At 37.8% G+C, this 13,743-nt stretch overlaps 2 protein-coding genes across 2 annotated transcripts; both read right to left on the reverse strand.

Moving 5' to 3' along the window:
• Window positions 1-3,247: 3,247 nt before the first annotated feature.
• LOC114565739 (anionic trypsin-2-like) lies at window positions 3,248-6,625 on the reverse strand. The gene is made up of 7 exons (XM_028593960.1): window positions 6,592-6,625; window positions 5,671-5,809; window positions 5,363-5,543; window positions 4,404-4,589; window positions 4,210-4,259; window positions 3,795-3,898; window positions 3,248-3,668 (listed from the first exon to the last, which is right to left on the reverse strand). Exons 2-7 carry the CDS (start codon window positions 5,717-5,719, stop codon window positions 3,522-3,524), a joined length of 717 nt encoding a protein of 238 aa, XP_028449761.1. The 5' UTR covers window positions 5,720-5,809; window positions 6,592-6,625; the 3' UTR covers window positions 3,248-3,521.
• A 2,945-nt stretch (window positions 6,626-9,570) lies between these two features.
• On the reverse strand, window positions 9,571-12,856 carry LOC114565732 (anionic trypsin-2-like). Its single transcript, XM_028593947.1, has 6 exons — window positions 12,799-12,856; window positions 11,383-11,569; window positions 10,994-11,176; window positions 10,724-10,770; window positions 10,158-10,279; window positions 9,571-10,056 (listed from the first exon to the last, which is right to left on the reverse strand). Exons 1-6 carry the CDS (start codon window positions 12,836-12,838, stop codon window positions 9,907-9,909), a joined length of 729 nt encoding a protein of 242 aa, XP_028449748.1. The 5' UTR covers window positions 12,839-12,856; the 3' UTR covers window positions 9,571-9,906.
• Window positions 12,857-13,743: the final 887 nt, after the last annotated feature.

The raw sequence follows: 13,743 nt of genomic DNA on the forward strand, positions 1-13,743 counted from the left end.
ATCGGACAATCTTCTAAACATGTTGGAGGGGACAGGTCTAGTTAGGAATACATTATTACTGTATGATGCCATATGAGACTTATAGAAACAACATTACTGTTCTTGTATGACATAAATGTTATAGACAATGAAGGAATTTATGATTGTGTATTGTCATGGTTTGGTATTTTGAGAGGTCTCAGAGTCCTTGACATTTGGCATGCTAGTCAATGCATTCGTTACTTCTAGACTAGATTACTGCAATTCCTTATTATCAGGTTGCCAAATAAGTCCCTTAAGACTCTCCAACTGATCCAGAATGCTGCAGCACGTGTTCTGACGAGAACTAAGAGAAGAGATCATATTTCTCCTGTATTAGCTTCACTGCATTGGCTTCCAGTGAAATCTAGGATCGAATTTAAAATCCTCCTCCTGACTTATAAAGCTCTAAATGGTCAAGCACCATCATACTTAGAAGAGCTCATAGTACCTTATTGTCCCACTAGAGCACTGCACTCCCGGAATGCGGGGCTACTTGTGGTTCCTAGAGTCTCTGGAAGTAGACTGGGGGCCAGGGCCTTCAGCTATCAGGCTCCAGTATTATGGAACCAGCTCCCAGTCTGGGTTCGAGGAGCAGACACCGTCACCACATTTAAGAGTAAACTGAAAACCCTTCTCTTTGATAAAGCTTATAGTTAGGGACGAGGAGTTGAAGCGTCCACCTAACCCGGCCCACTGCTTCTCCTCGTAGTCATCAGTTTTATATACTGTATAATTAATAATCTAGCGAGAGTAGAGGGAGGCAGGCCAGTACAGCCCGATCCGGTTGGGGGGAGTTCTAGCCCGACCAGGCACCTCTCTTTAACCTGCCTCTCTTAAGTTATGCTATTACAATTCTAGACTGCCGGGGAGGCTGTTCCTTCCTAAGACACACTGAGCTGCTCTCTCATCTCTACTTGTTACTTTTGTATGCATCCTGTCCCAGAAATGCTTGTTACTAATCTAGCTCTGGGGAGTTTACTCCCCGGAGTCCTTATGTTTCTTCTTCTTATTCTCTGCATTTCCCGGCTGCATCCTGCTGCGTCCTGCGGCATCCGCAGCATCCACCCGTGCTCTGCAGCGCCACGTTACATCCCGCAACGCCCTGCTGTGATGTTCATACGCACAGAGTAGTCAGGATCCGGTATAGGAGACTGCACTACTCAGTATGACACGATGTGCTGTACTAAGATCTGCTCTGATGTAGATTTGTGTTAAACTTAAATATATTCAAATACAGACAACTGGGGTTCATTAAGTTTGTTCTATTATGCATTAAAGTGATCGATATTGTTACTTAATATTGTAAAATAAATTAATATTTAATTAACAATTAATTCTTGGAATAGTAAGGAATACATGTTTGTGTGTGGTTAACAGCTGGTATGGGTGGCCATGTTGGGAGAGAAAGAACTAAACACATTTGTTCTGTGAAAAGCCTTTTACAACAGCTATGCAATAAATACTACCTTTATCAAACTTATAAAGTCACATTTTTGTTAAAAATCCATCTGAGGTGTTTTGATTTAATTTTGAAAGAAGCCTTCTTTTCATAGCAAGCTTTCTGACTTTCCCAAAACACAAACACAGGTCTCATTAAGAACACTGAACAATGATTACAATCCACTTCTAGAGTCAAATCAGATACATGTCTATTTACATCATGGTGAATAATGTATATATTTAATTTAATAAATTAAAGAAATTAACACATTTTAATTGAAAAGAAAAACATTTCTATAATGTGAACTAGTTCCCTTCTTTCTAAACACGTCTATCCCTTTAACGCTTCTGTGATGAGGGGACTGGCTGTTTTGGGTTTTTCTTGCATTTTCATCGATATCAATACCGATACCCTTAATTTCTTATTGCCAATTTTTGGCAGTAAAAATATTATTACATTTAAGACAAATCATAAGACAAATACAGACTTTTTATACAAAATGTATTATGGTCAATACATAATACAATTAAAATTAAAATAAATAACATAAATATGAATGAAATAAATTAAATATGAACAAAAACATACACATTTTCACTTTTCTTATTTCTCAAAAAAAGAAAAAAGACCAATCTTGGTAGAAAAAGCTAAAAGGAAAAAAAACAAAAAAACTAATATATCATAACAATGTTATGTTTCAAACCTCTTTGTAGAAGTAAACATGTAACACTTTACTGAAGCAAAAACAAGAGGTCATAAAGATCATAATAAACTAGGATTTCGTTATCCTATAAACCTGCATAAGAAAGACAGTTGTTCCCTGAGAAAATGAACTTGGAAAAATGAACTAGAAAAATGTCTGACACCATCACGCCTTTAGTGCACTTGAGATATGTCGTCACACTTTACTGAAGTTTCAGATTGCTGTTCAGAAAAAGTATCATGTTCATTCGCTCGTCTCCTGTCACGTGACATGGGCCAGCTCAATACGCCGCCAGGTACAGGGGTGTCCCAGCACATAGTAACAGCTGAAAGTGATGCATACCCCAATTATTATTTTTTTAGTTTATATCCATATTTTTTTAAGGAAATCAATGCCAAATGAGTAGCGTGAGTATATTGATCTATCGATACCACAGGATCGATACGCCCATCCCTAGTTGTCTTTTAGGTAGAGCACAGGTGAAATTAAACACTAATGCTGGCTTGGTTGTATTAAGCGTCCTATTCCAATGAGCCAGCATGAATAATACAAGGGCATCTGTTAAGTGCAATGTGGCTATTGTCAATGGCTCAATGTTATCAAATACACCTGTGATTTATGACATGTCAAAATGTTTAATACAGACGTTGACAGAGCTGAAAAGAGTGAATATTGGATTTAACTTTATCAGGTGAAAGGTGATATGTCATTGTTCTGTTTACAGCTTGTCTCCGCTGCCATAAGACAAAAAAAAATAACAATGTATTGCAGGTAAAGACATTAACTGTGGAGCTTTAAATTGTGCAGAGATCGTTTCATGTATGTTTTTCTGTGACACTAAAACTGAAAGAATAAAAGAAGTATATGTGAAACAATGATAGTGAGTAATCTTCATTTTATTTTAACTGACAACTCTGTCAAAGAAGTCACAATGATTAAACTTGTGAAAAGTATGTTTTTAAACAACAGACAACATGCTTATTCTGTTTGAATTTACATAAGAGCAAATGTCCAATTTGTTTTAATTGGAAAAAAAGGAAGAGGATATCTTGGTTGAAAAACACTGTGTTCATTTTTATCATAACAACAGTTTGATAGCTACAGTAACATTGTGTAAATTAACATTTGTAAATCAGACTACCCTGTGATACTACAATCATAGAATCACAAGTGATTGTCTTAAATGGCTTGACAAATGATAGATGAACATTTAATGTAACCAATCAAATGTATCAGTTGCAAATGTAAATTAACTAAACTATTTCACTAACACATGTGAAATGCATTTTAATGACAGAACGTTTCACAGTTAACCAACCCTGAACATCCTAGTATTGTTTCAATAACAGTCTAGGGTTATAGGCCAGTGATGTTGTTGATCCACTTCCTGTATGAACAGACGTTCACAAATGCAGATTTTTCCGTACAGATATTGGTGCGATCCAAGCCCCTAATGATCCCATAAATCCTGCCGTTGTACACCACTCCTCCACCAGAGTCACCCTGTGAGAGAGTTGTATATTGTTTGTTACAGACTTCTATATTCTTTATTGAAATTCTTATTTAAATGAAAGTGGTAAAATGTGATGACTGTGGAAAGATGTTGGGTTAGAAGACATGCCAACTCACTGAACATAGAGCCACTCCATTTCTTTGGCCACAGAACCTAAATTGATCATTTTGATCTGTACACCTGACAACCTCGGTGTAAGCACATTGGAGAGTATCTGATGCTAGATGAGAATAAAACAACAGCTTTTATAGCTACAAAACAAAAAACGTCAAGACATTCTCACATGATGCACAGAAAAATTAGCTGAACTCTGCTGTAACTTATCATTGGTACATATGTAGATTTATGTTTTCTAGATTAATATTATTACAGTAATAAGAAACACGTTTGTAAGACAAAATGAAAATATATTCAATGTAAATATGTGTCAGAAACATTACCAAATATACAAACAATGTAACAAAAACAATAATAATAACACTTTGATAAACATGCATAATTGTTATTATAAAATAAAAATGATTCATCTTCGTCTTTCGCCAGGTTTGGGTCCATAACCTGCAATCTGAACTGTAGCTCCGCTGAAATACAAAATAAAAAGTTTTTTTTTTAATACTTTTCCCAGTAATGATTCCACTTTTAAAAAAAGATTCTTGATGAAATTCTCAATTTAAGATTCCACACGAGTTGAGCTTTCAGACTTATCAAAGTAGATCATGACTCACAGAGGCACAGTGGGCTGATTTTGACAGTCAGGAAGTGGTACAGGTGTAATCCTAGTTGGGTTAGGTAGCTCCAGCAGCATGATGTCATGGTCTCTGTTCGGGTCTGGACGAGTCTCATGTCTTGTGATTGCCACTCCTGGTTGTCTGTTGTTACCTGGATGCACACTTAAATGTGCTGTCATAGTCCTACAAGATTAAAAAAGATCAATAATTACTGAACATGAACATAAGTCATTCTGTCTTCACTTTAGGAAAGCTATAGTTTTATCAAGATTGCTGATCGCTGCTTCAGGACTTTCAGATTGAGTTGATGATTGAGACATACTGTATTTTGTCAGGGTGCGATTTCCGGGTGTGGGATGCGTGGGATTTCCCCCTTCCTGTTTAACATATACCTGCCTCTGCTAAATTATTTTTTATCCATTATATACCTAAAATAGAAGTATTTAGTCTATAGTGCCATTGAACGATAAAATCCGAGGGGCAGTTGCTGGTGTTATTTTGCCGCTACAGAGCTCTGGGACGCCGGCTACCAGCGGCAGTTGTTCAGCGGCCAACAGGTGACTGTGAGCCAGATGACGGTCCATTCAGGGGCCACTGTGGTGGAGTTGAGCCAGAAAAAGTGAGCGTCATGCGACAATAACATTGAGGTTTAGGAGCCACAACAACTAGTTAAGTTTAGGAAAAAGATTGGATACATATAGTGAACTCCGCTCCCCGGCTTGAAAGCGCTGTGTTTTATATTGACACCATGTTGTGCTATTTCATTTGAGATTGTTTTCCATTGGATATTGAAGTTCATAAATATGTGTTTTGGCATGACTGGCCAAGTGGCACTATATCTATGGTATTGAAAGGGGGATTTAATTATTGCATGTTTGCATGTCCCCCACACACCTCTGCTTTCTACACAAATCACACCCTGTATATTGTTACTACTTTAACTGTCACTTTCTCACCCCTTCCAGCAGTGAGCTGCAGTCAGAATCCACCGGTCACTGATCAGAGATCCACCACACAAGAAGTTACGGGTACCATCATTCGCTATCAACATCACATGGTACAGACGCTCAGTTGGTTCACATGTTTGACCGCCAACGATTCTCTTCTGCAGATCCACCACTGTGCTCACTGTAACACCTGGAACAGAAAGTCCTCCACCTTTAGAACAGTGATTGTTTGCACTCAGTAGAGAACAACAATTTAATATACGAGAAGAAACTATTAGTGTAAACTAAACATCCAGAGATAATTGTTGACCACTCACCGACCCACAGCAAAAAGAGAAGAGGCGTTAGCCGAGCCATCGCTGTCATACACCGTCTGGTGACTGCCCTCCTGGTGCCACAGCGGTGGCTTTTAAGTCTGTTCACATCCTCCAGATGACATTTGAGCCACCAATCACGCTGTGAAGTTTTTACCATCATGACCCCACTGGCTAAAAATTTGCACATCTATGCTAATTTGCACATCTATGTGGAAATTAGAGAGTCATGCTGCAATGACTAGAGCAACAGTTATAACCTGGGCAATTCTTTAACTTATCAAATCTAATAAATATTGAATTTGAAAAATGTGTATAGTTCAACTAGAGTGGTAAAAACAATTATCCTTAGGCATGATCCTTTGTTGTGTTATATAGCAGGTCTGCTCAATTTCCCAAAGGTTCATGTTGTATTTAACAAACATGGTGTAGCCCGCTACTCAGCAGACAGCATCATAGCGCTGCCACATAACTCAAACATTAGAAATATTGTTAACACTTTTTAATAATTGTACGTGAATTATCATGAATTCATGCATGACTTCATGCATGAAAAAGCATGACTTCATTCATTTAGTACTTCATAAACAATCAGTAATGTAAAGGATTAATAGTATATTATGCATGACTTAAAGGAGAACTCCGGGCAATTTTTACGTTAATCTTGAATGCTATATGTATATGAGTACTGTCGATAGCAAAAAAAAACGAGCCGAATCGGTGCTAGCAACACGGAGCTGCTGCAGCTAATGCCGAGAGCTCCCACTTAGCTAAAACGGCAGTTATGGGGGCACAAGATAAAGAGTGCCTTTGTGCCTCTGAACAGAAACAAAATGCAATTACAATGTCTGTGCAACATGAACAGGGACCTTACATGACAACAAGATGCATTTAGCAACTTAGCCATTGTTTAAATTCACCTACCCTCTTAGCTGCTAGCTGCCGTCTGGGATGAGTGAGTGTGTTCAGCCAGGCTCCAGTAATAATCATCACCCAGCAGTTCCATGTGTATTTCTAGCACATATATCCATTTTGTGTGCTGCTGTGGTGAATATGAGTCTCTGCAGTGGCGAATTGTGTGGTAGTTTCCTTAGCCAGGCTAGCAGCCCGGACCGGCATCCTTCTACTTCCTCCCCGCCTCCCTCGCCCGCTGAGGCCGACAACAATCCAACAAGCGCCCGCTGGTCTGGTGGAGGTCTTCCAGAAGACCGTTCAAGCCTTTGCGGCGAAAATTTTTATTTTATTTCACCCTCACAAATAGGTAATTGAGCACTGTAGTGGTTATGACCATATTTGTGACTATGTAACTAAAAACTCAAAAGCCTCTTCCAAGTGTTCAATATCTTCTGTATTCTCCATAGTTACGTTACTCTAAGCTTCTTCCCTTGTGAACACCTCCGATCGTCACTTTTCACACACTACGCTCCTCCAACCTGCTCACTGCTATTTACCTTTTTCACGCTACAGCTGAATTCACACGGGACTTCAGCGCAAGACAACAGCTAGCAGTCTAAAACACTATTTTACTGTACATAATTTGGTCAGTTTCCATGTAGTTACATAGTCACTAATATGGTCATAACCACTACAGTGCCAATTACCTATTTGTGAGGGTGAAATAAAATACAATTTTTCACCGCCTCATCCTTACAGCAGACGTTAGAAGGGGAAGAAGTGTTTAGAGAGAACATTGTTCTTTGCAGGTCATGACCAGTCCGAAATATCCTGCGTTACCTTTTGCAAGTCAAAAACACATATTTTATATAGATTGCTGGGAGCTAGAGCCATAGCAACTAGATGATTCATTGTTTTTGCAGGACAAAGTTAAGGCTTCAGTCTTTCCTGTCATCACGTTACGTGACGTCTAGTGCTGAACAGCAGGCGGACCATTTCTATTGCAGGTGAAACTGTCAATACACCTTTGCACTCTGTTCATAAAAATTAGTATACCTCAAAAACAAAACAAAAATGTACATACTTCCAATTACTTCTGGACTGTTAAGGAATATTTTGTTCATGTTTCTACATTTAGAAATCTTTTGGATCAATGTTTAGAAAAGATTTAGAAAACTTTGATGAAAACACATTTTCTTATGTTTTCATTTATGACACAATTCTTAATGATTATGTTTCATTGACTTACATAACCATTTGACTTGTACTAATTTTAGGGATGTGAAGCATTTGAAGATACTCCAAGAAATGACAACACAATAAGCAAACATACCAATATAGGCCCTGGCGGACCTTTTCTATTGCAGCAGTAAATAGAGCAGTCGTACATTGTTTACAGTTAAAGTTGAGAGCTTGTCCTGTTTTGACTCTTCATCCTGACTTGCAGATTGAACATGGAGATTTCAGGTGAAACAGATAAGGAAGACCAAGGAAAAACAGCCAGTCACCAACAGTCACCATCAGAGCAGAAGTTAGAAGGGGAAGAAGTGTTGATGAGAGAGCCTAGTTCTTCACCTCAGTGCTGGATTTTATTGTGGTGCTTCATGAGAAAAGAATTAATATTTCCACAAATGTGGAAATAGCTCTGGTCTATAACTGCCTGTATCAAATGCAATGTATGAATAATGTTCCACCTTTTGATTATAATGTTGGTCCTGTTTGGTTAAGACCCGAGGCTGCAGCTGGCATTGTGGACTCCGGGACCATGGAGGTCCAAAAAAGGAGAGAAAATTAGAGGTAGTCAGCACATGTACAATTCTTTAACACCAAATCTTCCAACTGAACTGACTATACTGAAGTCCCATTGGATTGGTCGCTTTTAGCAGTGCCGATCCCCTCACTGGAGACTGGGAGCACAATTGTCAGCTTGGCCACAGCTGTCTGTATAGCTACTTTTTCTAATTTTGTCACATTATTTTTTCTTATTATCCTTATTCTTCCTTCTATACATCTTGTAGAGCCATCCAGTAGTCATATTTTGCATGTGTTACCTGTGAGTTAATTTACTTCTTACTAAAGGGAAAACTGTGCTGAGGGCTTCATTCTTTCTTTCTTTCTTGAGTAATAATACAGCCTTTGTTTCCTTCTCATTTACTAAATAGCAGCACAGCCGTGTATTTTAATTGTTTTTAATTTTTTTAAATTGACCAAGCCTCAGGCCACACTGTTTTCTAACCTGAACCTGGGTAAAACAGGGATATTATTGTTGTATTTGGCCCCTGGAAAAAAGGGGGCTGAACTTAAATACAAAGTTGTGGCCAGAATAAAAGTGCTTGCTTCAAAAAAGTAATAATACATATCCCTTGCACTTTTCTGCCCCTTCCTCATTGATGATAAGTTAGTCATTGGTAATATACATTGATATTGTAACAAAACAACATGCATCAAATGATGATGTGAAGAAAATGTGACAATGTGAAAGGGGTCACTTGTAGTGATGACCAAACGGAGAATTATCACCTGAATCTGCAGCCCTCTCTTATGGAGATAACCAGTGACTTTCAGCTAATTTTTTTAGCTGTCAGTTCTAAAACTTTACTGTTTTGGTTCAATGTCTCAGCTCTCATTTTTTAGGTGACAGCAGGCAGCTGTTTTCACTGAATAAAGGTGCCAGAAACCCTTCCCGAAATGAATGCTAATGCTCGGCTGAATGTGTGAACAATCTATGAGAAAAGCTGATAAGTCTTTGTTGTGTTCACATGGTTACCTGTTATTGCAGGTTTAAAGATATTACTGTAACTAGTGGAGCTTTATATCGTACAGAGATATGTTTATGTATATTATTCTGGGACACTGAAAGCATAAAAACAACACTGTGAATTAATGATTTTTGTCATCTCCATTTATTTTTAACTGACAACATGGTCAAGGTAGACACATTGATTAGAAATGGTTAAAGTATTTTTTAAATATTCAAGTTTTATTTGTATATATATAATGGCCCTTTGTTACTTTTCCAAACAATGATTATAGCATGCTTAATCTGTTGAATTGATAAAAGGGCAAATGTACAATTATGTTTTTACACATTTTGATTGAAAAAGGAGAAAATGCTATTTAAAAACTGTATATAGATAACAACAGTCAGATAGCAACTACAGTCAGAGAACCATAATTATTGTTTGTCTTTAAGGGCTTTATAAATGAGAGTCAAACATTTAATGCAATCCAAACAATTGTGAATTGCAAATTTATAATAACGTAACAATTTTTAACAATTTTCTTAACACGTGAAATGTCTCTTGAATGACAGGACATTTTACAATAACCACAAATTAGACATATCTATGTTGCTACTATTCGATTGATCCAGTCCATGTAATCCTTATTACAGACATCCATAAATTCAACTTGTGTTCCTTGGTTAGTGCAATAACCAGAGGAAATGACACCATGAATCTTGCCATTGTACACCACTCCTGAACCAGAGTCACCCTGTGAGAGAGATGCAGATATTGTTCGAGACAAACTTTTACATTACTTATGGAAATACATGAAATTGAAAAGATATACAGTTAGAAGCCATGCCAACTCACTGGACAACTATCCACTCCAGCTTTTTTGCCACAGAACGTGTGGTAATGGGCGACAGAAAACCCAGCTACACAGTTGACAACCGTGGTGTCAGCACATCGGAGAGTAGTTGATCTTCTAAGTTCTAGATGAGAATAACAAAATTTTTTCTTTGCTACAAAACAAAAAATATCATATTCTTATGCACGTTTACATGGTACACAGAAAAATGAACAGAACTCTTCTGTAACTCACCACTGGAATCTGATCTATTTATACTTATTTTTACATATATAAAAGGCATCCAAATGTGTTTAAGAATCAAACAGCATCTTTAAATTAGCTTATTTATCTGATTTATTTAATTAGTTTTCCTGATATCTTGGATTGTGCTCAGTTGAGAAGAAGTGAATTGGCAGATTTATGTTTCATTAGGTATATACACACATATAATTAATAAGAAACACATTTTGAAGACAAAATTAAAGATATTCCCTGTAAATATGTCAGGTATATTATCAAATATACAAGTAAAAAAGAAAAACTGTGATAAACATACAGTTATTATTAATATAAAAATGAATCTCACGTTTTTCATCGGTATAGCTATGACCAGCCATCTGAACGGTAGCACCTCTGAAATACAATAAAAACATTAAAAATAAACCTTTTTCATAACAGCTTTATATCTTCTTTTTCGTTTTAAGTCAGAAAATTATTTTAAAAAACAAGCTACTTTGCCCACTAATGACTTTACAATTAAAGAAAGATTGTACATGGATTTCTAATTGTAGTTTCTTCATGAGTTAAGCTTTCAGACTTATTCAGACACGGTGAGGGTGGAAAGGTCATGACTCACAGAGGTGGATGAGTTCCACAGACAGGAAGTGATGCAGGTGTAATGTTAGGTGGTTCAGGTAGCTTCAGCAGCATGATGTCATGAATGTCTCCGTTGGTGTCTGTAAAGATCTCATGTCTTTCAATGGTTTGCACTGGTTGTTTGTTGGTTCCTGGATGCACACCTAAATGTGCTTTGATAGTCCTACAAATAGGTAAAGGTTGAAAATGATCATCCCTGAATGAATGTAAATACGTCATATTGAGATATTTTAGGTCAATAATTACAAAACATGAACATGAGTCATCTATCTTCATTTTGGGAATGCTATAATTTTACATGAAAGAATTAGATTGCTGCAGAACCTATTGAGAAATATATTGTTAATAGTTTAACTGTCACTTTCTCACCCTCCCTTCTCCCAGCAGTGTTCTGCAGTCAGAATCCACTGTTTTTTTATCAGAGTACCGCCGCAGTAGAACATTCCTTTAGGATGAGTTATTGTCAGTTCAACATGGTACCAACGGTCATCTTTTCCACATGTTTGACCTCCAATGATTCTCTTCTGCAGATCCAGCCCTGTGCTCACTGTAACACCTGGAACAGAAAGTCCTCCACCAGGTTACTGTACGTTAGAACAGTGGTTGTTGTAGAGAACTGATTCATTCTCTAGAAACTTATCAATATACATGGTGAACTATGACAAAAGTTGCATAAGTGTTCTGTCAAAGCGTAGCTTATCAATCAATAACACACATTTCTCTACAATGAGTTCATTTTCACAAAACTGTTCAGACAGTTCTCGTTACTGATGTGAAGCTCAGCACTAATGCAACCAAAACACTTGATACACATCTGATTGATCAACTCCTACACCAGAACCTTGACAACAGTTGTCTCACTATAAACCAAGAGTCCATTACAACAAAAGGAGGAAAGAAACTTTTTAGTTGAATTAAATTCTTCTGGGGCTTTGGAATGGATATTAGGTAATTGGTCTCAACATGAAGTCGTGTGTGAGTGTAAGAGGACAGGTAAGTCATGGGGTTTACCAGAAAGTGAGGTTAATCTTTCATAAAGTGCCTGTTACAGTAAGAACCATTCAGAGAAGCTGGCTGTAATGAGCTCCAATAATATTCATTCATACACTGCTGAGGTGGTGTGGGGCTTCCAGTCACTTTCCAATGTGAGAGCTAATCATTCTCAATAGTTTTTCTTTTGGAATAGGTACATAAAACAGCAACATTTGTGGCAGCAGACCAAACTGCAGGCACCACAGATGAAGTTTTCCTGGAGGGTCTGACATCTGTGTGCTCGTACTGCCACCGACTGGCTGCAGTCTCAACCCCTGGATCTGCTCCTTATCTGCATCATACCACCTGCCCAAACTTTTAACTGGCCTTTCAGAGAGGAAACATGCAAGAGTCGTAATGACAGAAAACAGCCAACATGGCTGAGGTACATAGCTGAGGAGTGTCTATCATTGTCAGCCATTGATTCTGCTTCAGTCAGCCGTTTTACACCTCCAACTGATCAAAAATCCATCTGTCAGGATATTACTGTAATGGGCACAAGAACCAGAAGAAGAGACCACATCACACTGGCTTCCTATAGATTTTGGAATTGATTTTAAACATGTTATGGCTTACTTATAAAACTTGGACTGGCCTCACATACCTAATAGATATTTCAACACCCTGCGACACATGTAGGAATAGCATGCCTGATGGATAAACTCAACTTAAAATACATGATAAATACTATCTCAAAGTATAAAGAATGGTTAAAGTAAGCAGCAGACGTGTAAGCATTAGATGACTACTCACCGGCCCACAGCAAAAGGAGAAGACATGTTATGCCACCCATCTTTGTCAATGACTGATCTCCTGGTGTAACACTGGTGCCTTTTTAAATCTGCTCCCACTGTCCTGTTGGCCTTTGAGCCACCAATCACCTCGTGAAGTTTCATGAACACAATCCCATTGGCTACCAACATCTGAACTTTTGCATATTTTTGATCCCTTATCAAGTGTTCCTGCCCAGCGGCAGAAAAAAGGATCTGACATACAGAGAAAAAAAAACCTGTGAAAAACCTTATCTCAACCATATTCCATTCAGCAGACATTAGACCAACATGAAACTGCCATCATTGTAAATTCAAGTAGATGAACATAAATTGTCTTTAGGTTTATGATAAAAAGATGAGTAAAAGTTTAACTTAAGTTGATAAAATATCACCTTTTCTAAAGGCATTTATTAAAATTGAAATTGTTGCTATATACCGGTACTATAGGTCTATTAAAATGATTTGCTCACACATACAGCCCTTCGCAAAACTTCTTCAGCTTTGTGCCAAAAACATCACCCAAACCCAGTAAGGATCCTTCTCCAAAGCCAAACCGCTTTCTTTCACAACCTCCATGTGTACATGAAAGCTGCTAGACATGCTAAACCCCAACAGGTTGTTTGTGGTGCTGAAACAGTGACCATCATGGCCCCTTTCTATCTCTGGCCACTCTGATTCATCATGGGTTAACTCTGCATTCAGTACACTTGCACGTTTTAGCGGTCACCGTTTTTCTTTTCAAAAGAGGAATGACCCTTTTGTCAGGGGCTTTTGGTTTGCAAATGTAGCCTACATGTTTTATAAGTAAATACTGTCAATCATGGAATAACATGGGCTTTGCCAGAGGCAGACTCAGGTCTGAGGGGTAAAGAAAATAAAAAGGACACCAGCCCACAGGTTTTCTAGCTTGTAGAGCAGCAGCCTA

Source organism: Perca flavescens, chromosome 2 (assembly GCF_004354835.1).
Source record: "Perca flavescens isolate YP-PL-M2 chromosome 2, PFLA_1.0, whole genome shotgun sequence".
NCBI lineage: Eukaryota > Metazoa > Chordata > Actinopteri > Perciformes > Percidae > Perca > Perca flavescens.

Excerpts from the sequence above, each read along its gene's own strand:
- LOC114565739 (XM_028593960.1), bottom strand. The coding sequence starts at position 5,719 with ATGACAGCGATGGCTCGGCTAACGCCTCTTCTCTTTTTGCTGTGGGTC. Across the intron at positions 4,590-5,362 it reads GCAGCTCACTGCTGGAAGGG|GACTATGACAGCACATTTAA; the intron begins GTGAGAAAGTGA and ends TTAATCTTGTAG. Across the intron at positions 4,260-4,403 it reads AATCAGCCCACTGTGCCTCT|CGGAGCTACAGTTCAGATTG; the intron begins GTGAGTCATGAT and ends TTTGTATTTCAG.
- LOC114565732 (XM_028593947.1), bottom strand. The coding sequence starts at position 12,838 with ATGGGTGGCATAACATGTCTTCTCCTTTTGCTGTGGGCCG. Across the intron at positions 11,177-11,382 it reads CACTGCTGGGAGAAGGGAGG|GACTATCAAAGCACATTTAG; the intron begins GTGAGAAAGTGA and ends ACCTATTTGTAG. Across the intron at positions 10,280-10,723 it reads TAGCTATACCGATGAAAAAC|AACTTAGAAGATCAACTACT; the intron begins GTGAGATTCATT and ends ATTCTCATCTAG.